Consider the following 14054-nt stretch of genomic DNA (forward strand, 5'->3'; position numbering starts at 1 on the left):
GAGATTGATCAATCATATGATTTACAGTTTTTATTTTATCATTCCTTCTATGTAGTTCTTTGTTCTTAGAGTTATATTACTAAGAGAATCACAGAGTAAAGTATGACATCCAAATATGTACGTTGGGGGGAAAGAGGTGGTTAGCAATGGAGTTTGACAGCCCCATTGCTAGCAACATGCATTATCTGGTCGTTCTCCACGTAGTTCCCCTTGGAAACTATCGTGAACAATTCTTGTTGAATTCGTCAAGATGGGCTAACTAACCTGCTTCATCCTCACCTATCATCCCTTACAGGTACCCCGCCGGTGTATACCGATAGCACGGGTGGGGTTACCATTCTATTATCACCATTATAAAAAAAAAATAGGTACGTTATCATCGTTGTTTTGGCATTAAGCCTTCGTAGTTTTTTTTTTTACAAAATAAAGCATCCTACTGAAAGATTGAAAATTGCAATTTCTATAAAAAGCGCTATCTAGCAATAAAAATATCGACCTATTGACCGGCCTTCATCCTCACCTATCACCCCTCACTGGTGCCCCGCCAGCGTACACCGATAACGCAGGCGGGGTTACCATTCCATAGTCACCCATTTAAAAAAAATCTACTTATAAGATTATTATACCATGTATCCATACGATATGGCCAGAATGGGAGTGAATGCGGAAATGACTGGGAATAGAAAAGAATGGAAGAGGAAAACATATTACGCCGACCCCATATAATAATTGGGATAAGGGTAGGAAGATGATGTATCCATTAAAGGGTATATTTTTGTAAATAACACTTCGAAAATCGATTAAAATAATTTATTGCAAACTGTATTCATGGTGATGAGTCTTTAAATGTCCTTTGAGACTGCACTTTTGTACGAACGCCTGTCCGCATATAGCGCACGCGAAGCGTCTATCATTATTATGTATGCGCATATGCTCCTTCAGCGTTTTCTTTCTTGCATACGATTTTTTGCATACGGAACATTCGAATATCCTTTCCCCGTTATGCTTTACCATGTGCACCCTTAGCTCGTTATTCGTGAAACATCTGTACGCGCAAAGCTGGCATTGGAAGTCCCTCTCCTCTAAATGATCACGTTTCATATGTCTGGACAGTGTGTATCTCCTATCGAACGATTTATCGCACACATTGCATTTGTACTGCAACGGTGCCACTCCGTGCACTTCCACCATATGCTTCTGCCGTTTGAAATACTCCGAGAACCGTTCCGGGCAGCGAGTGCACTTGAATCTCTTCACCATTTTGTGTACGGCGTCCACGTGGTTCTTCTGTTTTTGGTGTGTCGTGAACACCTTCTTGCATATGTCACAGGGGAAATTTCCACCGGCGTGCATGCTTTTACTGTGCACTTTCAAACGATATTTCGTCACGAACCCTGTGCCGCAGTCCTGACACACATAGTTCCTGAAATGGACATTCATGTGGCGTTCTATCGAGCCGAACGTCTCGAAGTTGAATCCGCATATTTGGCATTCGTACAGGCCGTCTTGGGACAGCTTGAACGGTATGACTCGGTCGTTGTAATCTGTGAAAATTTTCTTATTGTGTACTCTGATTAGATGCAATTTCAGTTCGTTCAAGTTGGGTAGACTTGTGTCGCATAACGCACAACTCAGGTTCGATATATCGGCGTAGACGACTAGGCATTCCGCCCCGTAGTTGCTCAGTATTCTCTTGATTTCACTCTTCTTGTGACTTCTCGTGTGCTCCTTCAATTTGTCGAGGTTCTCGAATACATTCCTGCAGTAGAAGCAAGGGAAGCCGGCCCTGCTTTTGCTTCTAAAAGGTATCACGTTGGAACATTCCAGAATGGCGGACGCGTTCGTTATGTGCGCCATTTTCTCGGTCACGAACGACCTTTTACTGTTCACTTTGAACTTTCTACTGTCTTCTTCTAGGCGTTTCGCGATCATTCTCGGAAGGATGACCACATCTGGAAAATGGAATTTATTTAACTCTTTATTGCACCAGAAACAAAAATATACAATGACAATTGAATAATATATAATGAATAATATAATATAATAAATATAGTGACATAAATACAGATTGAAATATACACGTAAAGGTACAAAAGGCGGTCTTATCACTAGGGCGATCTCTTACAGACAAGCTTTGGTTAAAGGAGATTTATTAATGTAATTTAAATATCACTCCATCGATTATTTGCCACGGTTTTTATTGTATCGTCATCATCATTTTAGGTCATTATCCGTCCACTGCTGGATATAGGCCTCCCCCATAGCCTGTCACAAGTAACGGTCTTGAACCACCTGCATTCGGGGGGAAAGAAATTGTCAGTAATGGGGTCTGACTGCCCTATCAGGTTGACTTCCACGCGGTTCCCCCTGGAAACCATCATGGTTAATTATTGATAAATTCGTCACGATGGGCTAACTGACCCGCTTCATCCTCACTTATCACCACTCACTGGTGCCCCGCCAGTGTATACCGATAGCGCAGGTGGGGTTACCATTTCATAGTCATCCATTAAAAAAAACTACCTGCATCCACTGACTACCTGCAACGCATTTCAAATGGTCATTCCATCTAGTAGGGGGTCGTCCTATACTACGTTTACCCATACGTGGTCGTCACTCAAGAACCTTTCTTCCATCGGTTGTCGGTTCTTCGAGCTATGTAACTAGCCCATTGCCACTTCAGCTTGCTTATCCTCCGGGCTATGTCGGTTACTTTGCGGATATCTTCGTTTCGGACTCTATCACGCAAATATTAATATTGGGTTTTGGCAGCCCCATTGTTAGCAATATGCCAGGTCGACCTCCACGTGGTTCCTCCTGGAAACCGTCGTGGTTAGTTCCTATTGAATTCGTCAACTTAGGCCAACTGATCTGCCTTCATCGTCACCTGTCATCCCTCACTAGTGCCCTGCCAGCGTATACCGCCGTTACCGCGGGCAGGGTTACCATTCCATTTTCATCCAATAATAAAAAAAGTAAGATTACTATTATTAAAGAAAGAAAGAGACAAATATATTAAATAAATGCAAATATAGAAATCATCTAGTTATCATACCTTTAAACAAATCCAAATGTTTGACGTAAAATGGACACTTGGTGTACAGGTCTTGCCTGGTGGGCAGTGGCTTCAGGGAGCCCGAGAACCTCGCTAGCAGAGCCGTTTCTGCAGCTAGGAACTCGTCTTCCTTGCTCTCGACCTCTGAATCTAAAAAGAAAAAATAACTATCTATATAATTAAATCAGATTTTACCAGAGGGAGACTTTGTACAAAAATCGTTTGCTTGGGTACCTCTGTCCTGATCGTGTTTCTACCATGAAGCAGTTGTGTTTGCATGGCTGTGTTTCGGTTTGAAGGGTGGGATATGGCAGTGAATTTACAGAGTACAGAGGAATAACACCTGAGTCCTCAGGAATGGCAACGCATGGGGGTTATCATGAGCGAAACAGTATTCTCTGTAATGTCCATGGTATTGCTTATGTCTATAGGCGACGGCTACCACTACTACCATCAGGTGGGCCGTTACCTTGTTTGGCATTTTAAGTTGCATAAAAAAAAAACTAAAATTAGTTTAACAAAAAAAAACAATATTCAATTTTTTTTTTCTTGTAACAAAATCAGTTGTTTTGATTTTAAAACTAAACTACTGAATCGATTTCTGAACAAATTTTAATGAAACAATTCCGTAAGTTTTTTTTATGGGTGATAATGAAATAGTAACCCCGCCCGCGCTATCGGTATACACCGGCGGGGCATCAATGAGGGATGATAGGTGAGGATGAAGCAGGCCAGTTAGCCCACAGACAAATTGTACTAGAATTAACCACGATGGTTTCCAGGGGGAATCATGTGGAGGTCGACCTGATAGGGTGTATGGCTAGCAATGGGGCAGTTAGACCCCATTACTAACAATTCCTTTCTCCCGAATACAAGGGTCTGTCTACCATGAAATGAACTTTTCAATTTTCAGGCCTTATTTTGTATTTACGTTAATAAAAAGCTTAACATTTCCTTCGTTATAAATTCTACCATAAAGATCCAAAGAAACGATATTTTAACATTTTTAATACTTTTAAACGGTATGTATTATGTGACTTTAACATCAAACTTGTATTTCGTTTGGCCACGTCATTTGGGAAAATATTTCATGGCGGTCAGTCCATACGGACCAAGTAAACATGAATTAACCATGATGATGGAAGTCAACCTGATAGGACATATTGCTAATAGAGGGAACTTTATACCCCCTTTACTAACAATCCCTTTCGCCCATGGCCAAGCATTAGAAGTTCCTTACCAGAATCGTCGTCTTCCACAGCGAACTCCTCAGCCGGCGTGTCCCGTTCAAACTCTGCATCACTGGCTTCCTCTTTCACATCTTCTACCTGCTCCGTTTTGATGGGTACCTCGCTGTGTTCTGAGTGTTCTCCGACTGGTACTGCGAACCAAATACGGACGATTTGCAGTAAAAACAGCTGTACTTGTATGATTGTGTTATGGTCGGATAGGTGGGATATGGCAGATATATGACAGTTTATAGAGGCCTTAGTCAGGTGTGGCAATGCAGTACTACAATCTATTTCGTGATAGTTACACATATTCACAGTATAATCTGTGATAGTTTTTTTTTTATTTAATTATCATGCATGCAGAGGAAGGGAAAGACTAAAGAATTACTTTTTTTAGCAACTCAGAATGGCAAACAAGCTGATGGAAAGTGGTAACCGTCGGCTATAAACATGAGCAGTACTGTAGACATAACAGAGAGACTGTTTCACCCATAATACCCCCCATGCGTTGCCATTCCTGAGAACTCAGGTGTTATTCCTCTGTACCCAGTAAATTCACGCCATATCCCACCCTTCAAACCGAAACACAGCCATGCAACCACAGCTGCTTCACGGTTGAAACACGAATGGGACAGAGGTACTCAAGCAATCGGCTTTTGTACAAAGTCTCCCTCTGGTAAAAAAATTCTCGTACAAAAGACGGACTTAATACTATATAGCATTCGTATTCAACCTTTGGAAAAACAGGAATTTAATTATGTAGTGAAAAAAATTGAAAATTGTTGAAAATAAACAATTACACGTACGTATCGATATTGACTTACAATTCACGATACATACAATACAATGGAGAACTACTGCACTTTTTTTTTTTTTTTAATGGATGATAATGGTATGGTAACCCCTTTTGCGCTATTGGTATACGCTGGCGGGGCACCAGTGAGGGATGACAGATGAAGATGAAGGCCAGTTAGCCCATACTGACGAATTAAACTAGAATTAGTCACGATGGTTTCCAGGGGGAATCACGTGGAGGTCGACCTGACAGGGTATATTGCTAGTAATAGGGCTATTTGACCTCATTACTAACAATCCCTTTCCCCCCAACTACTGCACATTATGATTATATATATATACTACATACATGAATACATTAAATTTATTTTCTATCTAATTTATATGTTTAACACACATTTAAGGGCAAATCACACAACTTATAAGGGCATATTTCCCAATACACATCCAATCTCAATCCCATCAACGTATTCTGTACAAAATATTTACTTTTTAGGAAGAACTAGTTTTCTATTTTGTAGAAATTGATTGAAAATGTGTTTGTTTATATAGTTTTGTCTTTTGAATGAATGAATGAGTATACTTTATTTGCATTATACAATATAGGAAATAAACAAGACAATTTACAAACATAACGATACGATTGTATAAGTACAGTAAGGCGGTCTTATTGCTGAGAGCAATCTTTTCAAGACAACCTTAAGGTAATGGACTAATTGTTGTACAAGTAGGTATAATAGTGCTTTATAATTAAAAAAAAGCATCTTTTGCAAATTAAAAATATATAAAAATTATATACATATATACATACATATACACATACATATACACATACATATACACATACAAATATATACATACACATACACACGCATACATATACATACACATACATATATACATACACACATACATATACCTATCAATCAAACAAAATTATATAATCCCATGCATATATGTCAAATATGTACCCAATGCTAAGATACATATTAATAATTATAGGCACAAGGAAAACAAACTATCATAAAATAAATAATTATATAAATACATAAATAAAGAATGCCAATTTTTTAAATGAAGAAAAATCAGATAGAGAAAAGATAATCTTTCACTTGTCGTTTGAAAGAATCAATGGATTTTGTACTTCTAATAACAACAGGCAATGAATTCCATAACCTAATGCTAGAAACAGTGAAGGAATTGTGATAAAATTTAGTGGAATGAGCAGGTGTCATAAGGGAAAGGTTTTCGGAAGAACGTAATGTTAAAGTATGGGTAGAGGAGATGAATTTAAAACGTTCTTTAAGATAGGCAGGTGCACCAGGGTTAAAAAGAATATTATGTAACAAAGAGAGGGTATGTAAATCTCTTCGCCGGCGTATGGGAAGCCACTTAAGCTGAGAGCGATAGTGCGATACATGATCAAATTTGCGCAGACCAAAAACAAATCGTATGCAGAGGTTTTGAAGTCGTTCTAATTTATTTAGCATATCAATATTTAGATCTGGATAAGCGACATCTGCATAGTCAAGGATAGGGAGTAGGAGGGATTGAGCTAGGGAAATTTTAGTGGCTGTAGGTAGAAAGTTTCTAAGTCTTCGAAGCGACGCAGAAGCAGCGAACATCTTCCTGCTAACCTCGGTCACTTGGTACCTCCAAGATAGAGTGGAATCAAAGTAAATACCAAGATTCTTGACAGATTCACTAAAAGGGACACAAACACCATTACACTCCACTGAAGGTAATTTAGATATATCTAACTTGGATATGTAAGCGGGGCTACCAATAATAATCGTTTGCGTTTTATCTGGATTAATCCGAATGCCAAAGCACCTACTCCATTCCAGAATCCGCCTCAAGTCATGGTTAGTTTGGTCTTTTATATATTTATATAACATTTTAAGTATTTATTTTATTTTATATGTTTGCTTTTAATGAATTACTCAAGCTGTGCACATAATGTAATTGGATTATAACCTAGCCGAATCACAAATGTTATTATTACTTAAGTTTTTTATGGTTTTGATCTGTTTTATGTGTTCATATAAAATAAAAAAAAAATACACACTAGGGGCATATCCTAGAACTTTAACTAAACACACATAACACCCTGTAGGGACACACTCCACAACACTCACTAGGGGCACATTTCACAACACTCACTAGGGGCACATTTCACAACAACTACGACCATGATTAGTGAAAGTTGCCCATCACCCAAAACTCAATTGAAGCATTCTAGGGGCACATTCTACAACACTTATTAATTAAGCATCTCCCCATACTCTTTAGAGACATATCCCACAACACACACTATGTAATATCCTCTAGGAGCGATCCTACAGTACACACTAGTTGCATATCTCTCAATACTCATTAGGGGCATACTTCACAATACAGGGCACATTTCGCAACACATACTAGGAATGCATCTCACAGTACTCACTAAGGGCACATTTTATGACAGCAAGAGAATCACAGAGGACTTACCATTCACAAATACAGTCTGTTTCCCATCACCAACGTTCAGTTGCGACAGCAGCTGCCGTTCCGTCGCCACCACCATCATGCGGAAACTGTTCGCGTCGCGGAGACGCTGCACACACGACGAGCAAATCAGCGTGCTTAGCGTTGTATCTGTTGATAGCTGGAACAATAGGATTATTGTTTTTTTAGTTTGGGTAATAAGTCTGCGGGATGTGCAAGCAGTGAGGTGAAACATCCGGAGCCGAGAGCAATTATAAGAGGTAAATAAAACTGTATTTTTTTTAATGAATGATAATGGAATGGTAACCTCGCCTGAGCTAACGGTATATGCTGGGGGGGCACTAGTGATTCCATTATCACTTCATAAAAAAGTTCCTTAAAAAATATTCATTTATTTTTTATTTAATTCTTTATTGTACACATTAGTTATAAGAATATGACAGAGGTAAACAAATGTACAGAGGCGAGCTTAACTCTGATAGAGTTCTCTTCCAGCAACAGCCAAAGTGGAAAGGAGGATAAATAGATAAGATAAAAAGACATAAATTTCTTAAAGTGTCTCTGATGGAAAAGTGGGATGATATATCACACTTTTCCATCAGAGACACTTTTTTTTATATGAAATAGTCTAAAATATCTATAAATGAGAAAGACTTTGTTTTTTCTATATTTGTCTGTTTATATAAACAAAAAACTACTCAAGCAATTTTAAAAATTCTTTACAATTTATGTAAATATTTAATTTCCATTTTGCACTACTACTTGCTATGCCACTGCGTTAGGTTGACTGGAAGAGATCTCTTTTAGAGATAAGTTCGCATTTGCTAACATTGTTATTAACTTATTGTTGTTACTGTATGTTTTAGTGCAATAAGTATATATATATATAGAAAACAGCCAGTAACATAGGCAAAAACGTTAAAAAAAAAATACTAATGAAAATTACAATAAAGTAACCCGAAGTAATATAAAAAACTAATTTATCTTTCTATTTATCTGAGCAAGGTCGGGCGAATAACTAGTAATATTATGCAAACATTTTTTTGTTTGTTTTTAATGAATAAGTACAAAACTTACTTAACCAATTTAAAGAATTTACTTATAGAAAATTACAACTAACTTGGGCTGTATGCAACGTTATTTTTAAAAAAACTTTCCTAGGCCCGGGCGGATTTCTAGGAAAATTTAAAAAAAAATCAAGTACTTACAAACAAATTAAAACAGTCCATGAAAATATCAAAATAAACTTCGCGTATTCCGTTACTGTAATACTCCTGCATGATACCTCTGTGGTTTCCCTTAGCTAGACAACACCGGCATTGGCCATAAATAGTATTTTTCTTTATTTCCATGTTATACACTATTTACAAAATACGCGGTTTAATTTATTTGAAAAAGGAATATTATGATTTTTTCATAATTATCGTTTTATTTAAAACCATTCTTTAGTAATTATTACATAAATTAATATATAGTTTTAAACACAGGATTTGGGAATAAAAGTAATTTTTTTATTTATAAATAATAAGCCCCGAGTTGGTACCAAAAAATTAAGCACAAATTGTATTAAAATTGACATTTATTTTTTTTTTTTTTTAGTACGTTTGTTCCGTTTGGAACAGGCTAAGGTCGGAGACCATGCTGCCTAGTCTTCAAAAAGATAATTTGTCTGGAATTTGACATTTATTTATAACTGTCACTGTCAATTTTTCAGCAGTGTTGCCATTCGAAGTTATATTTACGCCGAAATGTAAGAGTTATAGGTTTCGATGAACATCTGTTTCTCGTCATCAACAGGGAAGATTTTTTTTTAATTGATTATAATTAGAGATGGGCAATCCACCTGGGTGGGTTTAAAGTCTGGTGGGTAAAAACCGGGTGTTTTGGGTTTATTGGGTTTAAACCCCATAAACACCCAAATTTTTGGGTGTTTATGATTTTGTACTTCATCATCGTCATCTCAGCCGCAAGACGTCCACTATACTGGACATAGACAATATTATTATGCAGCCTACAGAATAAAAAACTTTTAATTTGATTTTGAGTTTATTAAGAAAGAGATGAAAGTAAAATGTAAAACTACAGTCAATCACTGTCAGATTCAGAGTTATTACAAGCGATGAATTGTATAGGTTCGATAGGCTCTATTTCGTCTAAACTGTTATGTTCATTTACTTGCTCAATGAAAGCTTCTAAGGTATTTTCTTCATTAAACTGAATGTCCTCGCATTCAGCTTTATGTTTAAGATTCCAGTTATAACAAATGAATGAAATTTTTTCAGTTCTTTCAGTTGTAAGTCGATTTCTTTTGTTATTATGTATGTAGCCTTGGATACTAAAGGAACGCTCAGTGGCTGCCGAAGTACAGGGAGCTGATAGAATACGAATCGCTACTTTGCTTAACTCAGTGGAACCACAAATACCTTTCCACCATATTAGGGGCTCAATGCTATCTAATGAGCTCCATACAAATCCTCTGGCCCAAAAGTTTTCTTTAGCTTTATAACACGCCAAATCTGCCATTACATTTGACAAACTTAAGTGTTGGCTTAAATTGTAGATAAACTCCATACCCTTAAGTTCTTCCTCTTGAGTAAGTTCGACTCCTAGAGTCCTGGGGTCTAGAATATATGCTGCAAAATGTATTGGCCTCATTGCCATATTGCATCTTGAAGATACTGATGTTAGAATCTGCTGTTTGCTTTCTTCGCTCAATGTCGAAATCTCATTTAATGCAAAACGTATCTTAGCTTGTACATCTCTAAATGTAATGTATGTGCGATGCAAACGATTCTGGTCGCTCTCTAAGTAAAATATGCTTTCAGTGACTGGTTCCAAAATACTTATACATTCCCCTGTCTTCGTCCAGAAATCATCACTTAGAATTAAATCTTTAATATCTCTTGAAATTACCACATCTTCTCTAACTGTTAATATTTGCAAAGCTATCTTATTTGCTTTCAAACTTTTTAACGAAGTAACATGACTTCCCCATCTTGTAGCACAAGGCAATTTTAGTGTTTGTGTAGAATCTTCACCCTGCCTTGATTTTATCAACAAGGAACTTAATCGTTGACTCCTTTTAACAGTTTTTATTATATTTATGGCTTGCATAATAAACACAGTTACTTCTTGTATCTTTACAATATCTTGGCACAACAAGTTAAGGATATGTGCACAGCAACCGAGAGGAACAACATGTGGATATTTGAGTTTTGTTAATTCGAATGCCTTTTGTATATTTCTAGCGTTATCGCCAATAAGTACAAGAAACTTATTTGCTCCATACACTTTCATTACTTTTTCAACTTCTTGGCTAAGGTATTCACTAGTGTGAGGATTACTTTCTGTATTCAAACTTTTAACGTATGCAGGTTGAGGTTTTGATATAAGAAAGTTTATTATTCCTTCATTTCTTAAATTAGACCAGCCATCGCACTGAATGTGTAAGTAACTACAAGCATTTAGTTCCTCATTTAACTCAAAACGCATTTCTCTATATATTTTATCTAAGTATTTTGTCGCTAAAGCTTTACGTGAAGGTATTTTAAATTTTGGTTGCAATTTTTCGAAAAATTGTATCCATAAAGGATGTTGCACCATCGATAATGGCGTCCCTGTTACAAATATAGCTCTCGCTAATTCTGTTTTTATATGATCATCGGTGTCTTGAAACTCAGCATTTATTGTAGTGTTAGCAGACGACGAGGGGCTTATAAAAGAATCATTTGTCTCTATCTCTGACAGTCCAGACATTTTGGTTTTGGACGAGCTATCTTTTATAAGTTTCATAGAGTCTTTTAATGTTTCTGGAGATTTTGGACAAGTGATAAGATGTTGAAGCATTTTGGCAGCATTACTGAATTTGTAGACCTTATTACAAAGCTTGCAAGAAACAGACTTGTTTGGTAAAGTACGGTAGTGCTCCCATATGCGTAAATCTTTAGGTCTCCCCATTGAACCTAAAAAAATGAACGATGATTAGTTGGTCTGACGAAAATTCAACAATAGAGTGCCTATTTTTTTACAATGATTATTTCTTGTTATTTACAATAAATTTATTAAAAAAATAATAAAATAAATACAAAAAACCTTTGTAAAATTACATCTCCTCGGAGGATTAAACGCAGACGCTAGTTTATTATCGTATTGTTCTGTATTTTTCTCAGCAACTTCTTTAATTCGATTAGGTACTTACGCATATTATGTTAAAAATAAATATCTAGTACACATCTTAGGCTATCCACCATTATTATCCAATGACGACTCTCAGCTAACTATGCACTATCATCCAAAATAAACGTGTATGGAAAATTTTATCCCAGTCGGTTGAGGATTGAGGATAATTGCATCAACATACGAACATACCTACATACTTTTATTTACATAACGCAAGCTAAATAAAAGCTTGTAATAATACATCTAATTTTAAGTTAAAATTGTTAAGTGATCATGATATAATTGTATCATTCAAAAATCCACTTACCTTTAATTATTTCTTGTTAAGTATAAATATTATTTCAAATCTGCTCCCTTAATATGCACTTTTTTACTGCTTTTCCTACCTAACACGTTACCAGGAAGTCACGTTACCAGAGTCAGAGTAATAGTGAACACGTTTGACAGTGATTGTCGTCGCCTCATATTCAGCGTCGACGAATAGGGGAATCCCCAGTCATAATGTATTGCATGCGTGGCGGTCTTACTTCAAATCCATAAACAAAGAGATAATTACAGAACTCGATACTAGATGGCGCTGTTTTTGTTTGAAGAAAGTTTGCGGGCTAAAATACATAGAATTTCATCAATGACTTCCACAAAGAACAACATTTCTGTTTTTTCTAAGTCCGTATCTCTTCCGTATATTTCATAAGATATAAGCTTGGGCTACATTGTTATGCAACGTGATTTTGTCGCTGTCTTGCTAGCAGGGTTGACAGATATACGATTTAAATCGTACTCATACTATTATTTGTCTATTTTTTAATGTACGATCGTAAAGATTATGATCGTAATTCGCACAAAAACATACGACTTTTTGGTTACCTGGCAACATTTTTATTATGAAACGAACATGCTCACATCATCAGTCACATGCAACAATTTATTGGGGATTTCCCCTTCACATCTGGCAGTCCTGCTTGCTAGAATATAGGTAAGTCAGCCACAGTTACTGACGATCGATATTTAAAGGGTATTGTTTTTGTGCTAAATATTTCATAAAAACGTTATTTAATACTTTGTGGATTATTAATTTAGTTGATAATCACTGGAAGTAAAATGGATGCTAATTTGAGAGATCAAGATCTTCGTATAAAACAGTTAATAAAAGAAAATCTACGTAAGTACTCTTTTTATACCTAGGTAGGTAAGGTATAATAAACACAAAAGGTACTTAGATCGCGTGTGTTCGAAGCATTTATTCTAATAAATTTAATTTAAAATTGTAGAAAGAAAAAAATGTCTGCCAAGCCGTAGCCGAAGCCGATCTCCAAATATATTTGGCGATAGTGAGACCCAGTGTCCAGATGATTTACCCAGCGTCGTCGCAACAAAGAAAAAAACCAGGATAAAGTAAAAGAAAATTTACTGAAAGAAGAAACAAACTGTTCTAAATGCTTAATTTATGGAGAAGAGGATAAAAGAAATGAGTATTTCGGACTGTTAGTGGCTCAAGAATTTAAATATATACGGCCATGTGTGCGAACGAGGTGTTATGAAGAAATTTTAAAGTATCTACGGGAAGCAAAAGGCCAACATGTTGATCAACTGCAACATGAAAACACTGAAAATTAATTACTTTCATTTTATTATATATAGATTTTTAAAATTTCCTGAAATATTATTAGTTAACGTTTTATTTAATATTGTAGAATTGATCAATACAATTTATAAAAATAATTTATTGGTATTACTTACATATTTTCAAAAAAATACGTAAAAACCTATTTTTTTGGGTGATTATGGGAGTTTATGGGTGTTTATTGGGTTTTTACCAAAGCACCGGGTTTAAACCCGGTGCTTTGCCCATCTGTAATTATAATGGAATGGCCCCGCCTTGCGCTAACGGTATACGCTGGCGGGGCACCAATGAGGGATGATAGATGAAAATGTAAAGGCAGGTTAGTTAGCCTATCGTGATGAATACAGTTAGAATTCAACAAGATTGTTTTCAAGGAGGACCACGTGGAGGTCGACATAATGGGGTATATTGCTAGCAATGGGATTGGTAGTCCGCATTACTAACGATCCCTTCCCCCCGACAGGAGAGTTACCGGACACCATTTGCACTTTGCTCCGGGGTAGCTCAGTCATCATTAATCATCATGAATGATATATACATGGCCTTAGAGGGAGGGGTTGAGGTGGTGGGGTTTGGTTTCATGCTCTCTGTGGAATTGTTTTGTGCACATCTCAAGGACAGAGGCAAAATTTTTAGCTATGAAGAAATGTCTAAAAGTACATATCACTTTTTAGTATAAGAG

The 14054-nt window shown here is 36.5% G+C and overlaps 2 protein-coding genes across 2 annotated transcripts; both read right to left on the reverse strand.

Annotated features, from left to right (window-relative positions):
• Positions 1-796: 796 nt before the first annotated feature.
• On the reverse strand, positions 797-9143 carry LOC113521922 (zinc finger protein 808-like). The gene is made up of 5 exons (XM_052901258.1): positions 8778-9143; positions 7573-7729; positions 4296-4436; positions 3056-3205; positions 797-1952 (listed from the first exon to the last, which is right to left on the reverse strand). The coding sequence occupies exons 1-5, from the start codon at positions 8919-8921 to the stop codon at positions 811-813; spliced, it is 1734 nt and encodes a 577-aa protein (XP_052757218.1). The 5' UTR covers positions 8922-9143; the 3' UTR covers positions 797-810.
• An 81-nt stretch (positions 9144-9224) lies between these two features.
• On the reverse strand, positions 9225-13120 carry LOC128202117 (uncharacterized). The gene is made up of 2 exons (XM_052901254.1): positions 12056-13120; positions 9225-11531 (listed from the first exon to the last, which is right to left on the reverse strand). Exon 2 carries the CDS (start codon positions 11524-11526, stop codon positions 9655-9657), a length of 1872 nt encoding a protein of 623 aa, XP_052757214.1. The 5' UTR covers positions 11527-11531; positions 12056-13120; the 3' UTR covers positions 9225-9654.
• Positions 13121-14054: the final 934 nt, after the last annotated feature.

The sequence above is a fragment of the Galleria mellonella genome, unplaced genomic scaffold, assembly GCF_026898425.1.
Source record: "Galleria mellonella isolate WM207_F2 unplaced genomic scaffold, CSIRO_AGI_GalMel_v1 utg778, whole genome shotgun sequence".
Classification (NCBI taxonomy): domain Eukaryota; kingdom Metazoa; phylum Arthropoda; class Insecta; order Lepidoptera; family Pyralidae; genus Galleria; species Galleria mellonella.

Coding starts and splice junctions, on each gene's coding strand:
- LOC113521922 (XM_052901258.1), bottom strand. CDS start 8,921: ATGGAAATAAAGAAAAATACTATTTATGGCCAATGCCGGTGTTGTCTA. Junction 4,437..7,572: donor ACAGACTGTATTTGTGAATG/GTAAGTCCTCTG, acceptor TTTGGTTCGCAG/TACCAGTCGGAGAACACTCA. Junction 3,206..4,295: donor TGTGGAAGACGACGATTCTG/GTAAGGAACTTC, acceptor TTTTCTTTTTAG/ATTCAGAGGTCGAGAGCAAG.
- LOC128202117 (XM_052901254.1), bottom strand. CDS start 11,526: ATGGGGAGACCTAAAGATTTACGCATATGGGAGCACTACCGTACTTTA.